The sequence below is a fragment of the Clarias gariepinus genome, chromosome 3 (assembly GCF_024256425.1).
Source record: "Clarias gariepinus isolate MV-2021 ecotype Netherlands chromosome 3, CGAR_prim_01v2, whole genome shotgun sequence".
NCBI classification, from domain to species: domain Eukaryota; kingdom Metazoa; phylum Chordata; class Actinopteri; order Siluriformes; family Clariidae; genus Clarias; species Clarias gariepinus.
The window spans coordinates 7,029,432-7,051,598 of NC_071102.1; the positions used below are offsets into that span (position 1 = coordinate 7,029,432).

The 22,167-nt window shown below is 40.3% G+C and overlaps 1 protein-coding gene across 1 annotated transcript in view; it reads right to left on the minus strand.

Annotated features, from left to right (window-relative positions):
* lgr4 (leucine-rich repeat containing G protein-coupled receptor 4) overlaps positions 1-18,308 on the minus strand; it is an 82,622-nt gene extending 64,314 nt beyond the window's left edge. Inside the window, exon 1 of the mRNA XM_053492766.1 lies at positions 17,575-18,308. Coding sequence (XP_053348741.1) covers positions 17,575-17,777 — 203 coding nt within the window. The 5' untranslated portion in view covers positions 17,778-18,308. The remainder of the gene's footprint in view (positions 1-17,574) is intronic.
* Between the last annotated feature and the right edge of the window lie 3,859 nt (positions 18,309-22,167).

The following is a 22,167-nucleotide window of genomic DNA, read 5'->3' on the forward strand; positions in this document are numbered from 1 at the left end:
TACCAAAGTTACTTACACACACACACACACACCAGCTCGTTCTGTCTGTCAAGTCTTCTTTAGGAAGCTCAGGAAAGATGAGGCATGAAAGTTAAATAAACCTCACTGTGGAAACCTGCAATGAGTGAGTGGAAGAAAAAGATGAACTAGGAGAGACTGTTTATTTAACAGTGTGCCTTTCAGTGTAATTTAAATAAATCCAACACACACACACACACACACGCACAAACGCAAAAGGTCTTGGGAGTTGTGTGTGTTTCGTGCCATGACATGGTGCAGAGTCTCTGTGTATCATACACAGTGGACAGACAGGAAATGCCAGACAAGTGGCACTACGTAAGACCACACACATACACACTCACGTACACACACACACACACACACACATTTATATACACATATATATATATATATATATAAGACAAATCAAATACTGGGAAGACCGCCTGTACATCTTCCCAAAACACAACCCTCCACTGTACACATGCAAACACAAACACAGACACACACACACACACACACACACACAAACACACACACGTCTGCATGTACAGGAAGTGTAAAGGTGCCACACAGAGCTCTATTGAAAGCCACGGAAAGTAAAACCTGTTATGGCTATCCAAAGAGCCCCAACTGTCCATTCCCCACACACACACACACACACACACACAAACACACACACATATTCACAAGCTTGGGGTAAAAATGAATAGCTGAGCTCTCCAGCACACGCAGTCTCCTGTGGCAGTGTGTTTGAGTTGTGGAGACTCTGTGTCCCCAGCAGGACACTCCGCTAAACACTGCTCACTGAGCCGTGCACTCTGAAGAGACGTTTCCGTCTCAGATCACTGTTATTTCCTGCCTTAATGAAGTCCTGTCGCAGGAACCAAAGCAGGCTGCTTCTCAAATGCCTCACTACACGTTTTAGTTTCGAACACGAAGCTAGGAAGCCAGGAAGCAAGCTGAACTTTAGTGGCATTTTGTGTCTGGGAAGCGGGAAGATATCTGGTGCTGCTAGAACGTGAAACGTGACAACATTCTTTATCGTTTAAAGTTATAGAGTAACGTTTAAAAAAAAATGTATTCATAAAAAAAAATTATGGATGGATGTTAACTAAACTTCCTATATTCGAGTCAATTTAAAACCAAATGCATTCCCAGGTATTAAATCCAACATACTAGTAATGAGTCGCTCATAAATCTATTCGTTCTTTTTGAACAAGTCTTTAACGTGACCCAGAAGAACGAGTAGTCCCAGAGAGTGATTTGTTCATTTTTTTACTGGGCGCGCATGCGCAAAGCATTGCAAAACCCACGTAGGTTATGTACAGGAAACAAAAACGAGTATTTACTGTTGAGTCTTTTGGTCTGAATCGTTCGTTCTTTTGTCACGTGACTCCCATAGACACTATGCAGTGCAATAGATTCAAAAGAACGAACGATTCGGACTAGAAGACTCATATGAGAAGAACCGCCTGATTCAGTTTCCTGTGTAATGCAGTGCATAGCGTCTATGGGAGTCACGTGACAAAAGAACGAAGGATTCAGACCAGAAGATATGAGAGGTGAGCTGCTCATTCTGTTTATTATAATATGTCCTTAGCTGCATTGTGATATTTTTATTAATGGAACTATAGCCAAAATTTTATGTCTGTAGACACGTTGTGGGTCTGTCTACTAAAATCTTAACATTTCATTTTATTTCTGATCAAAAGAATGAAATGAACTAAATGACTCAAAGAACTGAGTCACTAAAATGATTTAAACTTCCCATCACTACAACATACTTCTCCAGTAAGTTAGCTAGTAGAGCTGTGTGATTCAGTCCTTCTTTTGTCTGTCAGTTTTCAATTAAAAGTTTTTAAATTGTTTAGATGAATGTTAAAGGGTCTAAACTGTTAAAATGTAAAACTGATTAATAAATTCCTTAATATTATACCACAGCTTGTGCATAAAAAAACAGTTTTTGCTTCTTCTATTTATTTCATGGACCTTTGATGTAATACTGCCACCTACAGGACTGGAGTGTGAAGCAGAAGATAAAATTAAAACACAGGTAGTCCCCGACTTACAAACGAGTTCCGTTATAGGAGGATGTTCATAAGTCGGATTTGTTCTTAAGTAAGACATGCCATTGACACGGATACACAATCAAAAGTATACCACCGTAACCGTGCCTAAGGAAATAAAATCTAACAGTGTTGTTTCTGCGCCTTAATATCGTGAGGGGAATCCCGGACACCATTTTGTCTCAGAACTGTTTTCCACTGTATTGGGCTGTGAACTCTGTTTTGTTGAGGATTTCTCAAAATTAGGATTATTTACCATCAGGACAGCTTTACAGGACAAATATTTTCCATCGCGTGTTCCCGGGCTGATTCATTGAAACGGGTGAGGTCGACTCATTTGTCTCACACACACACACACACACACACACATTATACCGGACTTTAGACATTTTATACATTCACTTACAGACACTGACAATATTGTATATAATAATAAATATTGATGTCTGGTCCACTGCAGTGTATATTTTTTGTACAATACACGAGCTACTTTTGTGATTTGTTCGCATCTACGAATGTTCGTAGCATTGAGGTCTGCAATAATTTGTAACTCGAATGTTCATAAGTCAGAGACTAGCTGTAATAATGAGCGCAATTCCTAAAAATTGTATTAAATCAACAGTCTACCAATGATTTACAGCTGTGCTAAGAGGCTGCACTTAAATAAAGGACAGCACACGGCGGGTCAACTTATTAAAACGAGTGTGTTAACACAGTCCTGTTATTCGATATGAAGAGGAGATGAGATGTTAATCGATACTTTTTATTATTAGAATTCAGTAGCGCTGTGATATAGATGCAAGCGTGCTGGGTTTTTATGACCTGGTTTACCGAGACTGTGGAATTTCGTGAGGGCTCTGGTGCGAATATGAGCCTCGTTTATCATTTCTCGGCATGTTCGGTCGTTAATCATCGAGTGTGTAGTTGATTAAGAGAAGACGCTCTTCTCGTCGAGTGCATGTAAGCACCTGGTGCGGGGACGCTGGGCTTGTGCAACAGCTAGCAGGAGAAAACTGATACTGCTGAGAGTTATTGAGGTGTATCCTAACTGTCATTAAGCTTTTAAGCCAAAGAAAGGCCGCCTTTCTTTGGTGATGATGAAATACTCGGAGCCCAGGCATTTCCCATGAATCGCGGTTGGAATCCTTCTCGAGCTGGCAGTATCGATAAGCTGAAGAGGGTCTTGGGTAAGAAATTGTCCGTGTACGAACTGACGCAGAAGGAGAAAAATATTTTCCAGACACCAACTGTCTTATGTTTAGGATTTATTATGGAGCACCTGAACAGAGAGCTATGATTAACGGTTTAGGATTATATCCTAAAAACTGTCAAGACCGGGCCCATTACAATGCTGATAACATGTCAGGGCGTCAGAACAGCCCGGAGGCTCACTTTAACACAGTGAGTCCATTAATCCACTCTACACACACCATGCGTGCACTGCACTGCACTCCACTGCGCTCTCCCCCGGTCTGGTAGCAGAGACGACAGCAGGGACGACAGGCGCCTCGTAGTGACGCTTGCGGTCTCTCCGTGACCTCGTAAAGCCTTACTCATTAGTGCAACACAGTTCTCATAAAGCAGACAATAACCCTTTCATACACATGGTCCACTCTTACGGCAGTCCATTTAGGGCTGTGCTGTTTTTAGATTTAGAACGTGAAGCTGTTACTGTAACTTAACATAAATCATCATTTTGATTTCCGTCCTGTGCCTCTCTAGATATTTAGTCGTACCACCACCACCCCTCCACCCTCACCCCCTTTCCTTTTACTGTTATGATAACCTCCAGTCTTCTGATAAGGCTTTGGAGCTGGGCTGTGGGGATTTGTGAGGTCAGGATATCTGGGGTGCGGTCGATGTTCCAGTTTATCCCAAAACTGTGGGTGAGATCATGGGTCTGTGCAGAACCTTTATTCCAACTTTGGCAAACTGTGTCTTCATGGAGCTCACACTGTGCATAAGAGCACACTGTCATGCTGGAACGCATTTGGGCCTCTTCGCTCCAGCGAAAGGAAATTATTACGCCTACAGCATACAAGGACGTCCTAAACATTTGAATGTCTTCTGATTTTCTGGCGAGGGTTTATAAAAAGGGAGCGGCACAGCGCAGCACGCCGGCGTAGCGGTTAGCACCGCGGACTCCAGGGTCGAGGAGTCGTTTTGTGCCTTGGGGTCGGTGTGCGTGGAGTTTGTATGATCTATGTACCTTTGCCTGGTGGGTTCACTTTGGTTTCCCAATGTTGGTATTAGGTTGTTTTTAAAAGTTAGAGTTACTCTGATGACTACATCATGATAGGATAACCTTGAATGAATGCCCCAGACACAATTACTTCAAAACAACATTAATTCCAAAATGATGTCTTGAGCAGGGCTCGAACCCCAGTCACTACAGTATGTGATCACCACTGGACCACATGCTGTTGGCACTAGTTAATAAACAGTAAAGTAATCTGGGCAGTAAGACGCAACTCACAGTTATGTTTCTTAATTCTAAGGAATTGAGATACAAGCGTTGTGTGCAGGAAGATCTTATATCCGTCACAGTCTCCGATCGGGAATTCTAAACCCTGTTAGAAACTTCTTGTTGTATAAATTAGGGATGCACCGAAATGAAAATTCTGGGCCGAAAACGAAACCGAAATTTTTGGATGCACTTGGCCGAAAACCGATACCGAAACCGAAAATGGCTTCATTAAAAAACATGTTTAAAATATTTTCTTTTTGTTTGTATTAAAAAAATGTTGCATATTGCAACTTTGCTGTCCTCATCTGAAACTTTGAAGTGCTTCCAAACTGCCGACATACTCCGTGTTTGATGCGTAATGACAGCGCGAACGAGACGGGAAGATGGGAGAGGCGTGGCGACAATTTCGGCTTTTATTTTCGGCGCTTTCTTACGTTTCGGTGGCCGAAATTTCGGTGCATCCCTAGTATAAATGGATGTTTTTTTAGGGGGATGAGGGCTGTAACAGTCACTCACACAGTTTAACTCGAAACACTATTAATTCCCCAATCACACCAGAGATTAGCGACAAAACTCAATCAATTCTCTCCTTCTTCCTCGTTTACAGCGTTCCAATATTTTCCAATTAATTCCAGGCAATTAGAGACCAGAGGAGGGACAATACGCACACAAAACAAACATACTGTTACATACAGTTCTAGCTTACTGTAATCGTTAATTAAACTTGAAATTTTGATTCTAGATGTTAGACAGAGAACAGACTAAAGCTAGAGGAAACTATGTGTTTAATTACAAACTACCTAACAAACTCTGTGACACTTTATGCTGATAAAAATAATAATTATATAAACTAATGATAATGTGATAATAAAGTACTGTAATTAATTAAAAAAGTTATTTTTATTTATTATTGTAAACCTTTATCACTATTTCATACCTTTTTAAGTTATTTACTTTACGGTTCTAAAATAAGGAAATATTTAGTTGTCCAGAAAGTCCTGTTTTTTTGTTTGTTTTTTTGAGTGCAATAAATGTTTTGGTTATAAAAATGGGAATTGTGTGAGAGAATCGTGATCTCAATTCCCATGAAGAAAAATCCTGATTTACATTCTGGTAAAAATCATGCATTTGTGACACTCCACTTTTTTCCTAAAATGTATTTATTGTTTAAAATATTAATGTTCATATTAAAGTTAATTTTAAAAGCTTCAAATCAAACTGAACTAAGAGACAAAATGACGATATTAAAGGGCAAGTTTGAGTCTTAAGTATTAAGCGGTTCGCCGGTTTTATCTAATCAACAACAAGGAAACGTCTATAATTAAAACCTGCTTTGTGATTTATGGCTGTGTTAACGTACACTGTGGTTTGTTACGCCCAACTGGTTTTGCACCACACCTCATGCTTTCACGGCTCTCATGCGCTGGAAAATGAAAGTGCTGATTCTACAGTGTCTGTCCTAAAGAATTCATCACACTGAGACACAGGTTTATTCTTAGATTACCTAAAGCATTTAGGTTTTTTTTTTAAAAGGCTAAGAGTAATCCCGAGATAATCAGAAACTTTCCAAATCATCTCCCCAGACTGAATGTTTTTTTATTCTGTTAGTTTTTTTTGATGTGGCAATCTGGGAAGTTTTATAAAACTACTTTAAAAAAAAAAAAAAAAGCTAATGTTTCTTTCGCAAACCTTACAGCTGGTTCTGCTTACAAATGAACATCGCATCAGTAATCTGAGTAATTACAATGAAATCCAATTTCACGTTTTTATTTAACTCTGGGATTTGGTGTGTTAAGGAAAAAAAAAGCATTAGATCATTTTTAATATTTTGCACCAGACCCTAACAAAACATAAAAAAGAAGATTACGAACGCTTTTCCAATGCAAAAAATGAGGTTTGGGCGACTTTAATGAGTCCTACAATTAGACTCCACGAGCGATTAAAGTAATCGCAACAAATCAAGCATTTACAAGGGTTGAACATGAATTTAAAAGGTAAAAAGTGCAGCAGTAATTACTGTTTCTAAATGATTATAGGCTCAAACATCAGACCAGGACTTCTGTGCCAGTCTCTCATCATACTCTCTCTCCGAATTGCCGCCACTGACGAGCAGCATCGTTTGCTTGTCTTATAACTATATCTTACAAGGTTATCCTCATGTTTTTGTTCCACAGTTTTAAACACGGCTACGCTCACATTACAAGCCACATTGTTTAATTCTGTTTTTCTGGTCAGATTAAATAATCATGTCATCACGATTTGCATTTATCATTTATAACAAGTAACCATTTATCTTACTCTAATGTAGACACAGCTGTATTTAAATTTTTTATTCCCAAGTCTCAAACAACGCCACCTGGGATAAAATGTGTCACATTTGAGTTGTAAGAGTGCTCATTCATTTTAAACAATTGATGCAATTTTGGTGAGAAAAAACGCATGAGATTTTGCTCTAAAGCACGACAAGAAGTTATTCGGCTGCAGGCTCGATACGACAGAGACAGAGCTGAGTTCCTGAAATGTCACCACATTCTTCACCACAATTCTTCACCAAATTCAATAAAATCAAACTGCCTCATATACTTGGGAAGCACAGGGAGAGCTGCACACTAGCAGCTCACCACACAAACACACACACACATTCACACACACACACACACACATCTGTCACCAAGTAAGGGGCAGAGAGTGACCACACCACACCACCTTATCGCGTACACACACACACAAACAAATACACACTGATCACTGTTATTATTAGTAGTACTTTTATCATTACTATTATTACTATTATTATTATTATTATTACTATTAGGGCTGGGCGATAAAACAATAACGATATGTATCACGATAGACATGTGATCGATATCAATAAAAAATGTGTTCGATAAAACGTTCAATAATTTTTATTGTTTGTCGGAAGAAAACAGAGGTCGCGAAGCTAGTTTGGTTGCTGTCATGCGCACTCCCTCCGCGACCGGCACTAGGACCCTAGAGTAGTACGGTCGCAATTCAGGAAGTATAAAAAGAGACAAGATGGCGCTTCACATTGCTCAGTCATTGCGTCTGCCCATGCCGTTTCCGACGCTTCGCCGGATCTTATGTGATTTGGGGTCCAATTCCTGATTGAATGTGTGTTGCTAGAATGCGGTGCTAGCTTCTCCCCTTTATTTTGTCGTTTCTCGCGGCAGCGCAACAGCCTGTTGATTCATGCCCATGCAGTGATGGGAAAGACAAACGAGTCGATGCATGTCCATTCTTTTATTTTTGCGATGTCAGGCGATATTACAAACTTCCGGGTGGATTCCGTACTTAAATCAAACCAAAAACTACTAAAAGAAAACCGGTTCAGGCTCTATATTCCAGCTCATCTCACATTTCCGCGTTTACGCACATTGGACTGCATTACCCACAAAGCATTGCCTGCACTGGACTACACGCCCGTAAACAGCTGCCGTAGAATCAACTTCTCTCCCGCAAAAATGGGTATAATTGTGTAAACTCTTGCTCTCGGCGTGAGAGAGTTTTTACAACGACTCGCGTGGTTATCCTGCCTGTTCGCGCTATTTCCGCGGTTGGATTTACCGTCCACGGTACAAGGGCTAACTGCTCGTCTTCTGGTCTGCTTCCGGTTGCCACTTGACAGTTGGATTAAAAAAGGCACTCGCTCCCTGGTAACCTAGCAACGTAGGGAGTGATACACTAACGTTAATCATGTAACAGGGTTGGGTTGCGCCATGTCGTTGTCTCATGCTAGTCTGCTGGATTCCTCTTCAAAAGCAGAAAATGCACTTATTTTATTACACTTTATTAAGCATTTCTTACATTTTCTTTTATTTTGCACCTTAAATGTTAAGAGATAATTGTTAAGTGTTCATTGTGACTTTAGACTTATGTTTAAATTTTAATTATTTGAGTTTTCCATGGTTATTGACATTTCTGTCTTGTTAACTGAGAGGACTATGATCAGAGGAAGGTTGAGTTTAAAATAAAAATGTTTAAATGTAATATATTTTTCTCCTGGTCCTTATTTTAATGGGTCATAAAATATCAATAATTATCGATATCGACCGATATGAAACACTGATATCGTGATACAGTTTTCAGCCATATCGCCCAGCCCTAATTAATATAAATTTTCTTTCTTTATTTCTCTACCCATCCCAAGGCATTTGGAGATTATGCCTGCTCCAGTAGGCAGAGGCCAACTCTGCGAGGGTCTTTAGGCATCCAGAGAAGGATCCACACATGCTGCTCCTGAGCTCCCATTGATCCTGCCCTCTGCACCTGCTGGATCATCCCTGTGCTGAACTGGACTACATGATAACTTAGACAACTTCTGTTATATTGAACTTCTGTTATATTGAACTTCAAGCAGCCTAACACCCATGATGTCGGTATATAATTCCTGCTATTCGTTATCACCCAAATGAGGATGGGTTCCCTGTAGAGTCTGGTTCTTCTCAAGGTTTCTTCCTATTGCCATCTCAGGGAGTTTTCCCTTCCACCGTCGCCAACACCTTCGGCTTGCTCATCTTATTATTATCTAAACACATTTTTTTCTCTCACTCATACACACTTCTATACATTTTCTTTTCATTTTGTGAAGCTGCTTTGAGACAATGACCATTAAGCGCTATATAAATCAAATCAAATTGAATATTACTAGTACCATTATTATCATTATAACTATTATTATTGTTACTACTACTATTAATATATATATGCTTTTTATTTTTACAGTGAAACCTCAGATTGCGAATAACGAGTGTTGCGAGTGTTCCGCAAGATGAGCAAAGATTTTTAATCAATTTTGACTTGAAAAACGAACAAGTCTTGGTTTACGAGTATCACGTATCACACATGCGCTTCTTGTTTTGAGCCAATGTTTTTTCTCTTTCTTGTGCTGCGTAATTGTGGGTAATCATTTCCCCTGCTGGGTCTTAGTGCTCGTCTCTTACTGGTATAATTAACAACCGTGCACGCGTGTACTGTTTACTATAATACTGTGACCACGTGTGTGCAGGTAAAATGTATTTTATTTTGTGTCTGTATGTGTCTGTGTGTACAGGGCGCGTCTAAGAATGTTAATATTTGTCATGCCAATAAAGCACCTTGGAATCTTCAATCTTGTATTTGTTGATTGATGTCCAGAAGGAAGGAAGAAGGAAGAAAGCCAGACACATCGATTTAGCTGTGTAAGCAGATATTACTAGCACTGATATGAAATCTTGTTGCTGGCGGGACTGACTGATGACGTCAACGCCCTACAGATGCACAAAGGGCAAAAAGTCGCATTAATTATAATTTGCTCGTCCTCGTCCAGGTCGCACGAGAGGATTTTTCAGGAAGAGACTGTGCTGCTCAATTTAACAGAATTTGCTGGTTTGCCTCTGGATCCAGACTTCTGGGCAGCCGCGCTAAAAGCAGTTGTTCAAAAAAAAAAAAACCTATATCTTTAAGCAGAGAAAAGAAATCCAGAATGTGTAAATTTCCTACAAACTTGTACCTGTGCAGCAGCCGTTGGTGTAGATAATAAAAAAAAAGAGATCCCGGTATAATACAACTGATAATACAAAGATAATAAAACATAATTATCATAAAATACTGCCATTGTAAAAGTGACATTCTTTTCATACCACTACATGATTAGATTGTTGATTGTGATTGGCTAGGAGATTAAGTCTGATTAAATCTGTATAACTGCAGTTATGGCTGCGAGGCAATTCACAGGTTTATTTCAATCTCACTGTTATTGTTATCATCTCTATAGTAACAATGTTTCACATGGACATGCATGGTCACATTTTTTTTTTAAGTGTTAATAGGTAACAAATTTTTATTAAGGTGATTTTTTCCTTTTCAGTTACGAGAACATTTATTTACTCTTCATGAAAGAAGACTCCAGTGTCAGTGGCTAGGAGTAAGAACATTTCAACAGAATTGTTAAAGATGAAGCATTTTGCCAAAGGTTAGATAAAGCTCAGGTCCTCCCTCCAAATCCACTCACTGCACTCTGATCCCGACCTGACAGCCGACGTGACACCTCTTGTCCTGGGATACTGATCGTTCATGTTTGTGATTTTTTCCTGTTTATAAATACCACTAGAAACGATAAAAAAAATATAGATTCAGAAATGTTTTATGATTCTTTATTGTTGCAATTCGTGCATCGCCACATTGACTCATGAATCGATAAAAAAAAAAAAAAAAAGGTAATTCATACATGTTTGCATTTGAGGCGGCAAAATGTGTGTTAGGAGGGAATTTTTGCTGTTTATTTATAATTGAAACAAAATAAAAAATAATAACAACATAAAATAAATAAATAAATAATAATAGTTAGTATCATTTATAAAATCGTGATCGTCACAATAAAAATCTAATCGACATGTGGGTATCGCGATAATATCGTATTACCTGGTCCCTGATGGTTCCGAATCCCCGCTATTTTATTTATATTTATAAACAAAAGTAAATACTTAAGCAGTTTGAAAGACCAAAAGAAAGACCGTTCTGTAATTGAGAACTGAACACCCGTTTTCCTGTGTGTTCCACAGTAATGGTACAAATCAAACTAGCGCCTGGAAAGTCACACTTCCACCCCCACCACTGGTCCCCGATGCTTGGACCCAATCCTGAATTTCTGAGGAATCAATAAAGCAGACCATAAACTATACATCCTGTATAAAACCAAGCCCAAGGTTTGAGGAAACTGGTTAGAAAACCTCAACGCTTCACTTCTCTGACCTTCAGACTCGTTCCTATCGCAACTCCTGTAAGTCCTCATAAAAGTGCATTAGTCCTGCAGTCTTGGCTGTGATTCGTGCATAAACACACTTTTGTCCCCAAGTCTTCTATGAGAAGTCCCCTGAAAGCCCTGCGTGCATGCATGCAAGGTGTGTGTTCTGTCTGGTTGGACGCAACCACAATCCCATACTTTGTGCGCTTAAGACACGGAGAAAGAAGTGGCGCCTCTGTTTGCTTACGCGATACAAAGACGCATTCCTCACTCTGGATGAGGAATTGCTCAAGTGAGTCTGAAAACAAGGGGCTGCTAATGGCACGTGGACAGACCGATGAGGGAGGGGACGTCTCGGCTTAACGCAGTCCAGACAGTCTGCGCTAAAAAGGACGAGAAGGAAAAAGATAAGATGGCATCAAAGCGGTGAGGGTCAAACGGCTTGAAATCGAAGTGAACCGCTACAGCAATATAATTCATATAATCTTGGGACCAATCTTCTTGGAAATGAATCCACTGTATCTGTATCAGTAAAACTCCATATATCACGTTCTGAGCGCACAATGCATGCTTTGTACGCGTTATCTGCAGAGGGCAGGTCACACATGCTCTGTAATAGGTTACGGCCTTTTTTTATCCGAGTTCAAGGTCAAGGTTTTCGATTGTGTGCCGAGGTGACGGCTGTGCATATTTGCTCCTTGAAGCTGGAGGAGTTCTGCGTCAGTGAGCCGCGGCCGTTGCTGCCCTGCCTCGCGTGGTGGATCATTAACCTGAGGCGTTGCGCAACGACCTGTTGAAACTGTGCAAACTTTATTAACTACACAAGCCTGGGAGCTGCTATCTGCACAGTGGGACGGGGGGGGGGTGGTAATCATCAAATAGATTCACACACACACACACACACACTCATATGCACTTATCTCCTTTTACTTTCCCTGTTGCATGAACCTGACTCTTTCCTTTCTGTTCTCCTGTTTCATTTTTCTGCTCCGATCGTATCCAGTTCTCTTTGCACGGACAGACACAATGGCGGCAACAGCAGGCAATTCGGCACGGAGACACCGAGAGGTGCCCTACTATTATCAATTACATAAATAAATACCAGAAATGCAATAAGGCATGCAGCGCAAGCGAGCCGGCTGTGCACCAGGGCATTTCTCAAATCATGACAAACCCTGCCATGACTGTATTTTTTTTTTTTTTTTTTTGGCTGACACTTAAGCAATACAGCAATATTTTTTTAACTGCTTTTATTTTGTTTTCAGTCAGTATTATTAAACCGTATGTATGGATTTGTAAAACTAAATCAGGAAAGTTGGTAATGACTGCAAATATATTGCTGATCAAAATCAATACCTTTTTTCATAGAGGTAATTATAATAACTAGGTGGCAGAATGTAAGTCAAACTATTCTGAAATCGCTCCAGGAATAATGGCTGGCTGGAATGTGGGAATCAAGCGTTAACCAGGCTATTACAGGGCACAATACACTATAATACCAGACACTCATTCACAACCTAGGAGCGGTTTACCATAACCAATCCACCTACACACTTGTATTTGAAAAGTTTGGAGAAACACTAGAGCTGCCGTAACTGAAACTGAAAATATACGGCATGGAAGTTATACCATATTCACAAGTCTGAGTATTGTCGGATTAGTCATGTGCCTCATGCATGAGTCAAAAAGTAAGCCAAACCTTATAGGGCCTGTTGGCTTTTAGGGCGTTTTTTTTTTTTTTTTTTCCAAAATAAGTTTCCGAAAAAAAACTTGACCACAAAGTCTGGTTCGTTTTTGGTCAATGAGAACACAATCGTTCCGTGCTTGGATTAAATCAGATATGAAAGCAGACTGTTCCTGGGAATAGAAGTGCTTGTCTGTCTCCTCCGAAATCTCAGTGTGTGCATAGCATGCTCCAATTCCATCCTCTGATCTACAGTGGCGGCTCACAAACCAAGTAGGTGCCACCTGCTATATCGGAGAGTGTAAATACGTAAGCATACCTGAAATGAAGACCAATAACAATGTGAACGACGGGCAGTGAAAGAGCGGGAAAGGGGGTAGGAGGGTGTGGGGTGGCGCAATCATTCCTGGGCACCGTACAAATCAATTGCGCCAAGCGGCAACAAAACTGAAACCGATCATTACTCCTTTCTGATAGGTAAACGTGTCCGAGTCAGCTCTGGTAAAATGTGGTTCAGGTAGCATGCCAAGCCCAGCTGAATTGGCTGAAACTAACGCTGCTTGGTCTGCACAGGTCACCCGAGTGCACGGCCACTCGGTATCACGCTGCTATATCTAAGATGGCCACTGCCGGGGTGAGTGTTAACACTTTGGCTTATTTATTTCTGGCCTTATCACTTCCGCTAACTGGACTTAGCCTGGCGTTGGGTTACACTCGGCTGCTTGGCATAGATATTTCTAGAGCTTAGACAGGCTGCTTTCAAAACAGCCAGGCTGGGAAAGACGCAGAGCAGAGCTACTTCATGGAAGTGGAGTGGGGAGGTAATAAAGAGAAGTGGGCTTTAACGAGCAGGGGGGCTTTGGTGATATGCAAGACCGTCGGCTTGACAGGAGAGAAGTGTGTGAAAATATGAGTCAAATGTCATCTAGTAACTCTTAGAAAGAAAGAAAAAAGCAAAGGTGGTCATGTTCCAATAATATTGAATGCTGCTATTGACACTCGACTCAAACAGGTAACTAGGTTTTAACTGCTACAGAAAAATTTCTGCTTTTTTCTGTTAATATGACAATCTTACATTTTTTGTCTTATCACATTCTTAAAGGAGAGAGAAGCTCGTGAGGGAACAACAGTTAATCCCTGCTATAATTTGATAAGTGACACAGGGGGGACTAAATTGTATTGTGGACGTAACCCGATCCACCCATCCATCATCTATAGCGCTTATTCTGGGTAGGGTCGCCAGGGCCTGGAGCCTAGCCCAGGGAACTTACGTACACCCTGTTGAAGGGCGCCAAAGCACTGCGGGGCACAAACACGCACACACACTCATAATACCAGTTCATATGCTACAAGCAATTTTAAAAATGTCAATCGGCCTACACTGCATGTTTTCAGAAACTTGAGTACCTGAAGGTAAACCACCAAGCGCAGGGCTTTAAAAAATTTGATCACTGCAATATTTGGCAAATTGCTATGGTATAAGAGGAATAAAACACTTCGGGACATGCTGTTATTGATAATAAGCCACTTTATTAATTATGTTAATTGTTTTTCTGCTAAGCTACACAAGGAGAGTTGTGTCCTTTTTGTAACCTCATATTTAAAAATGGTTATGACTGGTGGCTTTCATGAAGAAGACGAGTTTGGGGGTTATCCTCATTTTACAGCTTGTTGTATGAAAATCAGGCACACTCCCCTAGAATATTATATGTACTGAGAAATTCATGTCAGTTTAATGTTACTGCAGGAATCCCGTCATTTAACTACAAAACAAAATAAAAACAAAAAACATTTTAACTGCATGAATGTTGACCAGTTGCATCATCATCATCATCAGGGGTGCTTTTTAACAAGCTGCACCAATTGACTTTAACATGCTTATCGATCTCTAACTCAGTCCCTCCTTGCATGCACTTGTAAAAAGGTTATAAACTTTAACTGTAGTCATTTCAAAATTGATGGTTTTAGATAAAGCAAAGGCTTTTTGTCTCGTACCCGAGCCGAGCTAAAAACCCGTAATTTTAAACAAAACGTATACTAGGACAAGCAGGAGAAAACCTTTTACACTACGGGTCTTGTGTAACCCCGACACCCAACGGTGCAACAATCCCCTCCTGCGCGAGTGTGTGGAATGCTCTGGGAAAAGAAAAAAGAAAAGAAAAAAAAAAGGAAAAAAAAGTTGAGAATCGGTCCGAGGCACATAAAAAGCCCTGTCTCGGGTTGCTCAAGTTCAGCAGCCAGTCTGAGAGGTGTTTAATAAAGCGGGAATAGTACTGCACACTTTGGTTCACCCACCACCCCCCATCCCTCCCCTCCACACAAAACACACACACACACACACCCCTGCTCCACTTAGGGAAATGGCTGTTTGCACTGGTTATTGGCCAGGGGAGTCACTCGTTCCAGTTTCTGTCCAAAGAAAACACTGGTCCTGTCACAGAAACATGACATGGTGCTTCAGGCTGTGCTGCATGCAGGAGGTGTTTAGTTTTAATGTGTGACATTTAGGACGAGCAATATGTTTCATATTAACCATCAACTAGGGAAACAGCAAACTTGAATGCACAACCATAAGACTTTAATTTAGTTTAATTTAACACTGAGTTACTTTATCTCTGAAAGTTACTAAAATACTGTACAGGATAATTCACCGCTGTTATCTTAAGTTTAAAACTGTGACAGAGGTAATGCACAACTACAGAGTTAATCCGACGACTGTAAACAAATTAATCTGTCAATATAGGCTTAACATCGTTAATTCACCACTAAGAGTTAATTTGTGAGTCTGATGAGTTTATGCTAATTACACACTATAGCACAGTTAATTAGGCCCTAAAGGTAATTTGCCACTAAGAGGAAAATCACAAGTGAACCAAAGGAAGGTTTGATTCAGGACTATAGAGTTAATTCAACATTACAGGTATAACAAAACTAAATTCATCACCATATGTTAATTCAGTGCTGATACAAAGCTCATATGGATTATAGACTCAATCCAGCCTGTTATTGTGTTATATACATAATTCAACACTGTAACAAAATTAATTACCAACTAACAAGTGTATTAAGGTTTAATTCAGCACCATAGAGTTCATTCCAAACTGTAACAGAGTTATTTCACCTCTACAGAGCTGATTTAGGAGCATGCCGAGTTCATTTACAACTAAATATTAATTCAACACAGTAACAGTTAATTAAGCACTAGAAATAATTTCCCACTAAGAGAGTAAATTTACTTGTCTATCAAGGTTTAATTCAGCAGTATAGAGTTAATTCTACACTGTAACAAAATGCATTTACAACTAAGTGTTAATTTAACTGTTAATTCAGCATCGCAACAGTGTCATGGTTGAATTCCTTACCAAATGTTAATTTAACTCTACTGGTTAATTCAAGAGCATGCCAAGTTTATTTACAACTAAGTGCTAATTTAACACTGTGGTACTGTTAATAAAGCACTAGAGGTAATTTGCCACTAAGAGTAAATTCACAAGAGTATCAAGGAAGGTTTAATTCAGCACTGAAGAATTTATTATACACTATAACAAACTTAATTCATCATCAGGTGTAATTCAAGACTGTGGCAGAGCTAATTCAGAACTAAATAACTAATCCAGCACTGTTACTGGAGTTAACTCACATGTGTATTAAGCTTTAATTAAGCTTCATATAGTTCATTCTAAACTGTAACAGGGTTAATTCAGCTCTTCAACTAAATTAATTCACAACTAAGTGTTAATCCGACACCGGAACTGTGTTAATTCGCCACTGCAGAGTTTACCACTGTTAATCCTTTACTAAACGTTAATCAATTAACTAAAGGGTAATTAAGACTATATAGAGTTAATTCAAGAGCAGGCCGATTTTATTTACAACTAAGTATTCGTTTAAGACTGTAGAACTGTTAATTAATAATTCGCCACTAAGAGTAAATTCACAAGGGTATCAAGGAAGGTTTAATTCAGCACTATAGAGTTACTTCTAAACATTAACAACATTCATTCACAACCAAGTGTTAATTTAACCCCATAACTGTGTTAATTTCCCACTAAAGAGTTAATCCGCATGAGTACAATGGTTTAATTCCTTATTAAATTTTACCTTATGATGGTAACAGAGTTAATCCAACACTGTAAGAGTTAATCCGTGAGTGTATGGAGGTTTAATTCCCACCTAAATGTTTATTCATAATAAGATTCACAAGAAAGACTATAAGAAAGTTGAATCCACTGCTAAAGAGTACATTTAAAAGTGCAACTAATTCACTAGTATTAAGGTCATTTCTAAACTCTGAGTTAATTAATTACTAGAGTTAATTCAAGACGGTAAGAAGTTAATGCAAAACTTAATGCAAGTATTGAGAGTTAATTTAAGTTTAACAGAGCTTTGGTTCATTCTCGACTGTAACAGAGTGAACCCACGACTAAGAATTAATTAATAAGTCTATCAAGCCTGCTGTAGTTCAGCCGACTGTAACATTCTGCACCGGACACTTTATTTTAACTCGGTGGTCATCCGTGAGATTTGGGGTTAAGTGTGTAAAACTTTAACCGGACCATGACACATGAAGCGGAGAGAGAGAGAGAGAGAGAGAGAGAGAGCGGTGACTCACAGGTAGTAGGTGAAGGCGCTGAGGCCGCTCGGCACGGAGCTCAGCCCTCTCCCGGAGCAGTCAGCGCCGCCGTCTCCGTCGCAGCGGCACGCGGGCGCGCACACGGCCGGAGTGGACGCTGCTTGAGCCGCGGCGCCGCGCACGCACAAGCCGAGAACGAGGATCCGGACGGCGAGCGCGTGCATCATTATCATCATCATCATCGTGGCTTTTTATTTATTTTTGTTATGTTTACGGTTGCTGCAGGGCAGCTCCGGAGACTAAACCGCTCCCACCGTATCCGTATCCTTCCGTTTTTTTTTTTTAAGAGTTCAATCTGGGGGCGAGTTAACGGACACGAAACTAGAGTAGGTATCCGCGTCTTTGTTTATCGGCGCAAAAATCGGAACGCGCGCTCCGCTCTCACCCACAGCAGGGCCGGCGAGCGGGCGCGTTCATGCCGCGCTGCCTCGACCGCGCCGAGCACCTTTCCCCGTGGGTTTTCCGCTTTTGTTTTTCTCCAACCAAAACAAGACCGCACACCGAGCCGCGCTTCCCGAACGTTCCCCGAACAAGGTGACAAAACGACGAGGAATTAAAGACAAGCGCCTCCGTGCTGGTGCTGGTGTTGCTGCTGGTGGTGAAGGTGAATTGTTGCTGGTGGTGTTTTCAACGCGTTTCCATAGAAAAACCCAGTCGCGCGATATCCTCCTCCCGTGGGCTCGTGCAGCACCCGCGCGCGCCTGCCCCGCTTTCTGCTCGCTCGCTCGCTCGCTCTCTCTCTCTCTCTGCTCGGGACAGCCTGCTACGCACGAGCTGCTGAATATGCTAATGAGCTGCTTCATTATTCATGAGTTCTCAACAAGCTGTAGAGGAGGGAAGTTTCTTCCACAGCCAGTCAGTGTCCTGTTCAACCAAAGAGGGAATAATCAAAATGAATCCACACAGCGAAGTGCGTGCACGGTTTGAAAAGCATTCTGTAAAACTGAATAATCTACTGAAACGTTTAATGAACACGCACACAGTTTTGGACTGCTATATTAAACTCCCATCTAAAAATGTTAGAAAGCACTAATTCAGCACTGGTTTTAACTGGTTTCAACACATTAAAAGTGATGCAAGCAAAATAAAATTTATTCATTTTGGCAAACACTTTATCCTGTCCAAGGTGGCAGGGGATCCCAGGAAAACTAGACATGATGCCCAGTTACCAATTTCATAATTTTTGCTATGACTCGCAACAAATGAACAAGTTATGGTTAGTCATACAGCATGTTTATGGCTTCCCTGGGTGTGTCAGCTTTAAGTCTTGGAAGCTTCGTAGCTTGGCAGCTTGGTCTACTTTTTTTTTTTTTTTTTGCATGCTCAAAAATTTTGTTGCACAGCTACAACTTTTTATAACTCTTATATTTAATTCAATTTTATTTATATAGTGCTTTTAAACAATAGTCATTCTAAAAGTGTAAGGAAATAAGTTTATCTTTTTTAACATTTATTCATTCATGGTCACAGAAAGCCTGGAGCCTATCTCTATCCCAGGAAACTTTAGGCACATGGTAGGGTACACCCTGGATAGGGTGCCAATCTATCACAGGGCACACATGCGCACACCTGCAGACAATTTTGAGAATGCCACTTAGTCTAATCTGCATGTCTTTGGACTGTTGAAAGAAACCTGAATACCTGGAGGAAACCCACCAACATGCACCAACATGGAACATGCAAACTCCATGCACACAGACCCAAGGCAGGAATCGTGCCAACCTTGAGGAAATATGTATAAATTATAATTATCATCTTGTCCCTGATAAACAAGCAAGTTGTGACAGTGGCAAGGAAAAACTTCCTGAGATGGCAATAGTAAGAAACCTTGAGAGGAACCAGACTCAACAGGGAACTATTTTTATTTAAGTGATAACAGATAGCAGGGATTGATCTGCAGTCATACTGTGTGTTAGGGTGGAAGTTCATACATTTTCAGTATAACAGGAAAAGTGTTTATATTAATATAGAGGCTCAGGTCCAAATTGCTGTTGGGGATTTCAGCCCTAAACTATTAAGCAATTGCAGAAAAACTGCCTGCATCAGTCGAGACTATCTTTATGGTCAAGTGGAACCGTCCCCAGTAACCACACACATCTCAAGCAGAACACATGGAGGGGAATCCTCTGGAGCAAGCCAGAGGCCTCCATGCGAGGAATAGGTCCAGTATATGTTTCTATAGGCCTATTCATGGTCATTTATGGCCTTCTATAACCAGACATAGGCATTCGTAGACAGCCAAACGGTTACAGAAACCCACAGAGACCTATGGCAGGGTGAAGGCAGAGCTGCGGTGTAATCGTGGTCGCAATTATGGGAGCTACAGTAGCACCTACAGCATACTACGATTAGCTAGGGTAAGCAACAGCTACAGAGTGCTATAAATTGGCTCTTATGTTACAGTGAAGTGCCAGGATTGTGACAAATACACATTTAATCTGTTATTGTAGGTCTTGCCACAGAGAGCCATAGCACTATCATAGCACATGTTAAAGTTAATCCTTTATCCATGGTATTTCCATAACTAATTCTTGCCTTTTTTGTGCTTTTCCATGATGCCACTTTATTTCACCTTAGCTCTGCTGTAGCACTCTTTCATAGCCATGGTATTCCATAGCTAATGATGTCAGAGCATGTCAGAGCCACAGCAATCCATGAAATGTAAACCAATTCATAGAAAAAATCATGTAAGTCTGAACTGGGCATGAGCAGAAATAGGAACAGGACGGGGCACAAAATACACAATCAGCCATAACATTAAAACCATTAAAAAAAAAAAAAACTTAAACCCAGGATTGTGTAGGTTCCCATTGTGTCACCAAAACAGCTCCGACCCCTTAAGGCATGACTCCACAAGACTTCTGATGGTGTGCTGTGTGAACTGGCACCAGGACATTATCAGCAGATCCTTTAAGTTGCAAGGTGTGGCCTCAATGGATGAGACTTGTTTGTCCAGCACATTCCATGGATGCTCGATCGGATTGAGTTCTGGGGAATTTGAAGGCTGAGTCACCAACCTTGAACTCTTTGCCTGCTAAACCAAATACACAGCAAACTTTATTGCAGTGTGTCCTGATACCATGCTAAGATAAACAGCATTTACTTCTTTTTCATCAATTTGTGCTGCAAGTATATCATCATATTTTTTTACTGTATGACCCATAACTACACAATTACAAACTAATAATGAGAAGTAATATCTCCCGCAGAAGATCTCAGACACTGTCAGAGCATGCTTTGTTGTAAAGTAAATGAACCCCTCAAGCTGCAACTCTTCAAGCAATCAGGATGCACATATCATTTCATTCAGTTTCAAATCTCTAGTCCCACTAACATGTTTGTTTCTTATAACAAACAGTCGTATCAAGATTTTGATAGTGTTATAATTTAAAGTTTTTGCAGGAAAAACTCAGATTATGCTTTAGACAATTTTCTTACAATAATTTAAAACATTACAAAATGACATTTATATTCAGTCACTCTATTGGTCACTCACACAGTGACAAAGGTTTTTAAGTAACACTTTATTTAAAATTGACCTTCACCAGGCATGTATAGCACAATATGGTACAAATACGGTACCATACACAAAATTGCATGCACTGGATTAATTAAACGTATTTATAGCATGCACACACGCATAGACATCTGCATGATTGAAACGAAACATAATTCATCAAACCGGGCCACCATCTTCTATATGCGCGTCTCTTACTGGTATAACCAACATCCGCGCACGCGTGTATTGTTTACTATAACACTGTGGCCATGTGTGTGCGTGTACTGTTTCTTATAACACATGTGCGTGGTGTAAAGCAAAAGAAAGTCTCATTAGAGCGTTTAAAGATCCATTTTCTCCCTCTCTGTTATGTGTGCACGCGCGCCTAATTTGACACCGTGCCCCTTCACACACACACTCTCGCCTATACACCCGTCCCCCCCCCCCCCCCCCCCCCCCCCCCCCACCGGCTTCAGACAACCACACACACACTCTCTCTGCTCTACACAGAAACGCTGCTCTGTCGCGATTTTTTTTGAAGATAAAGTGCAGGTTCATTTGTTTGTTTGTTTTACTTTACAGCAGTGATTCCATTAGTATGCACTCACACGAGTGTCAATTTTCCGACAAAACAGTCTTTCTGTTAATGTGTGTGTGTGTGTGTGTGTGTGAAATTCAAATAAAAAAGAAGAAGGGTTAACTGTGTAAGATGAGAAGGAAGAGACAGGGGGGGCTATTTCTTTCTCACATCACACATACACAAACACACACACAGCACCTGCGCGCATAAACAGTAACACTTATCTGTCGGGTTTAATTTACTTTAAGGTAAAGTGCAGGTTAATTTGTTTTATTTTTCCTTTATATTTTGTATTAATTATTTTTATATATAAATTTTTTGGGGGGCTGTGGAACGAATAATTTGAGTTTTCATTATTTCTAATGGGAAAATTTGCTTTGATTTACGAGTATATACAAGGAATACGATCCTGCTTCTGGAACAAGTTATGCTTGTAATCCACGGTTCCACTGTATTCACTTTCTGGTGGGGTATTCACTTTCAAGGTGGGGTA